The 5,084-nt window shown below is 39.5% G+C and overlaps 1 protein-coding gene across 2 annotated transcripts; it reads right to left on the reverse strand.

Moving 5' to 3' along the window:
* LOC113779160 (disease resistance protein RPM1-like) lies at window positions 1–4,615 on the reverse strand. Of its 2 annotated transcripts, XM_027324649.1 has the most exons (4): window positions 4,315–4,615; window positions 3,818–3,922; window positions 3,393–3,482; window positions 1–3,183 (listed from the first exon to the last, which is right to left on the reverse strand). In XM_027324649.1, exon 4 carries the CDS (start codon window positions 3,106–3,108, stop codon window positions 223–225), a length of 2,886 nt encoding a protein of 961 aa, XP_027180450.1. In that variant the 5' UTR covers window positions 3,109–3,183; window positions 3,393–3,482; window positions 3,818–3,922; window positions 4,315–4,615; the 3' UTR covers window positions 1–222. The 2 variants fall into 2 exon arrangements, with proteins under 2 accessions (XP_027180450.1, XP_027180451.1); XM_027324650.1 differs by lacking the exons at window positions 3,393–3,482; window positions 3,818–3,922.
* Between the last annotated feature and the right edge of the window lie 469 nt (window positions 4,616–5,084).

Below are 5,084 nucleotides of genomic sequence, written 5' to 3' on the forward strand. Positions count from 1 at the left end.
ACTGTATACAGTACATTAACAACATCATCACGCATTATAAATACATGCCATAAACAAGAAGGTAAGACACAGCAAATGATGAACTTCTCTCATGGATGTCGAAGGGAAGAAAACCAAGAAAAAAATGAAAACAAAAGAAGAGGAAGCAGTAGTGTTGTCCACAACAGGGAGGGTATAAACTAGAGAAAGGGAAGCCACGGCGGCAGCTGTTGCTAGGAATGATTATGTTTTCTTCTTCTTCTTCTCCCATAGCTGGTGCTCTCTCCATTTCCAATCATCTGTATAGTAACCAATGAGAATTTCAGGAATGTGTGCGATTCTTGTGTAATCTTCACTTTCTTCCTTCTGATTCTCTAACAGCTCCTCTCTCAATTGAGAACTCATCTCATACAGAGACAGCCGTTGAAGATGGCTCAAGTGCTGAATACCCAATGGTAACTCCTCTAGTAATGGAAGTTGCTGCAGAAATAGTGTTTCGAGACGAGGCAATGCACCCTCCTCCACTCTCATCCATCTCAACCCCTCCATTCTCTTTAGGTGCAACCTCTTCAGCATTAGGAACCCTCCAGTCTTGAAACACAACCCTTCTCCCTGGTAAGATCCACAGAAATTAATATTAACCAAATTGGGCAAATGTTGGAGCGATTCAAGCGGATCCTCCTCACCCCTTAACCTGCTCCAGTCCAAATCTATTCTTACCAAGCTATGAAGATGAGCTACCCATTGTGGCATCTTTTCTAAGCGGCCACACAAAATCAGCATACGAAGAGATTGAAGAAACGAACAAGATGAAGAAGAAAGAGAAGGATTATGATGATTTAGATCGATTATCTCATGATCATCACCTTTTCCAATTGAATAAACGCTTAATTTATGGAGATTGGTGAGGTTGGCAAGGGAGGAGCACAGCTCCTTTCCATCATCTCTTCTCAACTTTGTAATAGCTAATTCTCTTAATTGTGTCAGGTTTCCTATCTCCCTAACTGTTATACATCCACTACTTGCATCCATGCAGCTTAATATTTCTAGAGAAAGAAGCCCTCCCATATTGAATAGAGCTTTAAATCCGTGGCGTCCATAATCATCATCTGAAGGATCAACTCGTTGATATACTTTGAGAACCCGAAGTTTTTGCAACTTTAGAATTTCAATAGGTAATTCCCCAACTCCAGTGTTTCCTAAATTCAGATACTCCAAGTGTTGAAGCTTCCCGATGCCTTTTGGGACTCTCTCCACTCCTGTACCATATAGGTCTAGATGCTTGAGATGAAACATTTTGAAAATCTCATTTGGTATTTCCTTCTGTGTCTTTTGACCTCTCAAACCCAAAACCTTTAACAACTTACTACCCCGTGAAACTTCAGATAACAACATTCTGGAAAGGAGTGGGCTCGTGGATCCAATTGTAATGAATGACCGAAGGTGGTCAAAGCAATAATTTTGTGTTTGCTCATGGTGCTGGGTGTTGTTACTACTGCTAGTATGGACTATTAGACGGCGTACCTTCTCGGACGGCCACCTTGTTGGTTGTCCAGTAGTAATTGTGACCATGTTTTGTTCTCTTGACTTGGAAATGATAATTTCTCGCAATAGGTCATGGATTCGACAATTTCCGGGCATTCCTTCATAAAACACACCAGTCACTTGAATTAGGCTTCTATTGACAAGTTCACTGAGATAACTCCAGGCTACATCTTCAATGTTCATTCCTTCTCTCCATTCTACAAACCGTTCAGCAATCCATAAGTTAACAAGTCTTAGGCATCCTATTTTGTAATCCTCTGGATAAATGCTTGTGTACAACAGACATATCTTAAGATGCCAAGGCAGGTCACTATAACTAAGAAAAAGTATCTTTTTAACTCTGTCCAGCTTACCAGTGCCTTCTAATTCAACCCTAAGACTGCGTCTAACCATCTCCCATTCCTCTATTCTGTTTACATCTTTCGAAGCCAAAAGGCCACTGATTGCAAGGATTGCAAGGGGCAAGCCCTCACATTTGTCCAATATACCTTTGGCAACATCCATCAAATGGCCAGGGCAACTATTTCCCTTAAAGATCTTGTTACAAAACAGGGTCCACGAATCTTCAAAGGACAGTGGCTCCATTCTGTAGACAAAACGCCGAGATTCAATGCAAGAGGCAGAGGCTACATCAGCTCTTCGAGTTGTTAGCATGACACGGTTGCCATGGCTACTCTCGGGCAGTGCAAATTTGATGGTATTCCAAAATTCCACGTCCCATACATCATCAAAAACAATTGCATACCTTCCAGCTTGTTGAAGAAAATCTTTGACAATTTTTTTCAGCTCAGTGGTAGTCATAGACTCTATCGATTGTGGGACTGGTTTCTTCCCTTCCTCGTGTAGCTGCCGAATCAAGTCTATCAGGAGGTACTGAAAGTCACATGTTTCAGAGATGGTTACCCAAGCACGGACTGGGAAATGCCTTCTGACTTCAAGATCCTCATGGACTTTTTTCACCAGGGTAGTTTTGCCAAGTCCTCCCATACCAACCACTGAAACAACTTTTAGTTGGTAATCATCCCCTTGGAGGAGCTGAGAAATTAGATGTTTCTTGGGCTGGTCAATGCCAACTAATTTAGCTTCTTCCACAAGTAGTGCATCATCTCCGCTATAGCGCCATGTTGTGTTGTTCACAGCAGAAAGTGAGCTGGACGCTTGGGCAGAGATACCATATTCGGATTGGTATCTTTGATGACCTTCAGAAATACTATTGATTCTGAACTTGATGCTTTGTATTTGGCTAGCAACTCGATGACGAGCTCTCAAATTTTTGATGGAGCTGAAAATTCTCCGAAAAGAGCCGTAGAATCCTGTTGTGCGATGCCGAGCAAAGCGAGCTACAAATTCATCAAGAATGTCTTCAGTGTCATAAGCTGCTTCTCGTACTTGCTTGATCCATTCTTGGAGTCTGGGTTGAGCATCTTCTTCGTTTGCTTCTGCCTCTCTCAGGAAAGCTCTCATGTGCCCCAACTCATCCCTGATGAATTGGACCTCTTGCCGAAGCCCACCCAACACTCGTCCCTCCTCGCGCAGAAAAGTTGAGAGTTGATCCAGCACAAAAGAGAGAACTGTTTCTGCCATTTTCAGTCTTTCTCTTTAACTTAAGAATGTAGGGGAAAGCGGCTTCTCGTTTATGCGACAGTCCACTTGTAGTATCTTGAAAGGAAGAAGGAAGAGTAGGTTATAGATTCATAAGCTGATGAACTTTGATGCTATATGTTGCAGTATTTATCAAAAGGAAAAACGGTGTCAAAAAGAAAAAGAAAGAATTAACCAATTAGAAGAAGCTAAGGCAAGAAACATGATGGAAATTGAAGACAGGAAGATAGGCAGCAGCGTGAGTTTGAAAAACGAAGGTGCCTTACCTGCTACAATACAAAATCATGGAAGCTATTAAGAAGACTCTGCAAATGGTAGGGTGATCAGCCTTCAGGACCTTCTTTCAACTGTGGGTTCTTTACAAGGGGAAGGAAGAAAGTTAAAACGCTTTTGGACTGGACATTGTTGATTTCATTGACGAAGAAACAAAACTGCTACAAAGTCTTTCCTATATGGTACTAATTTCTGGTGACCAATTAGTATTTGTAATAAAAACGGATGTAATATCAAAGAAGCCTTGGGAACAAACCACTCCAATGCGGTGTCTGACCAAAACGTGAACTATATTGATTTAAGAGGTCTGTGAAAAGCATGCAAATTTAGCAAAAAAAAAAAAGAAAAAAGAAAAGCAGAAAATGCTAAGGAGTGCATTAAAAAGAATCAAATTTCTTTGCAATTAAAGATTGCATACCACTCAATCGTGTCGTGGCTTATTTCTGTGCTCAGCATAAGACAGTTGATGTAAACCTTTAATTGTAATGCCGTTACAAGGCTTAGAATTCAAGAAGTCGCAAACCTTTCAAGAATTAAAAAAAAAAACCACATTTGATGAAAATTTACTGCAAAAACAAATATTAAATCATTCAAATCTCCGCGTTATTATTAAACCGTTACAGAACAAAAACAAAAATCTTCATAAACCCTAGTACTAAACATTACAGCAGGTCAACATTACCAGTAAATGCAGCTCAGAAATGGACGTAAAATTCAAGGAATTTTTGCAGTTAAAACTGCAATTTTCAGAAGAACATAAAGTAGAGAGTCAAACAGAGAAAAGTCATAGTCAAATCTAGAGAGTCACATTCATTTATCTTTTCAGACAACCTCAAAAATTTAAATTAAATTAAAAAAAACTGAAAAGGAAAAAGAAAAAGCTGAGAGAAAAGAAGATAAAGAGAAAAAACTGACCTGAAGTTCGAGACTTTATCTTTTACAGGCAAGGTAGGACTCAGAAGTTAGATCACAGGCAGCAGCAGCAGCAGCAGCAAACTTTGTTGGAGTTAAGAGAAAGAAAAGGCGCAAAAAAAAATGAAAGAGAAGAAAAAAAGGGGTTCAGATTTGTTGAAGTAGACGTAGAACGACGTCGTAAAAGAGCTAAAATGAACCACTAGTATGGAAGTTGAGTTGAGAGTGTAGTTGCTCCTCCATTATTGTTCTGGTGGAGGGAGACAGAAGAGGGACAGAGGAAGGAAGCAGAGAGCGAGAGAGAGAAGGGAGAGAATTTGTACGGGGGAAGAATACAATGTACAAATGTATCAGAAGAAGAAGACAAATGTAAAAGAGGCGAGATTTAATCATTTAAATAAAAAGGATAATTGCACTATTCACCGCTAAACTAATCGGCTTTAGTAATTTGCCCGTAGAACGATAAATTGTAGTTGTAGTTAGAGGTGAAAGACAATCAAGTTAATTACTCCAGTTGATATTGGAATCGAGTTGGGCTAGGTACGGGTTCTTTCGAAATTGGTTCATTAATTAATCCAAATCAAATTTTGTTCGAGTAGCATAAGATTATTAGAATTTACACGTAAAATAATCAAACTATTCAGATTTAACTACTCCACTGAGCTTAGTCTAGTAAATAAATAGTAAAAACTCAAACACAATTTCAAACTCATTCACAAATGTGTTAGCAGAAGACAAATGTAAAAGAAGCTAATTGCCAAAAACCCCATTTT

Source organism: Coffea eugenioides, chromosome 8 (assembly GCF_003713205.1).
Source record: "Coffea eugenioides isolate CCC68of chromosome 8, Ceug_1.0, whole genome shotgun sequence".
Classification (NCBI taxonomy): domain Eukaryota; kingdom Viridiplantae; phylum Streptophyta; class Magnoliopsida; order Gentianales; family Rubiaceae; genus Coffea; species Coffea eugenioides.

Coding starts and splice junctions, on each gene's coding strand:
- LOC113779160 (XM_027324650.1), bottom strand. CDS start 3,108: ATGGCAGAAACAGTTCTCTCTTTTGTGCTGGATCAACTCTCAACTTTT.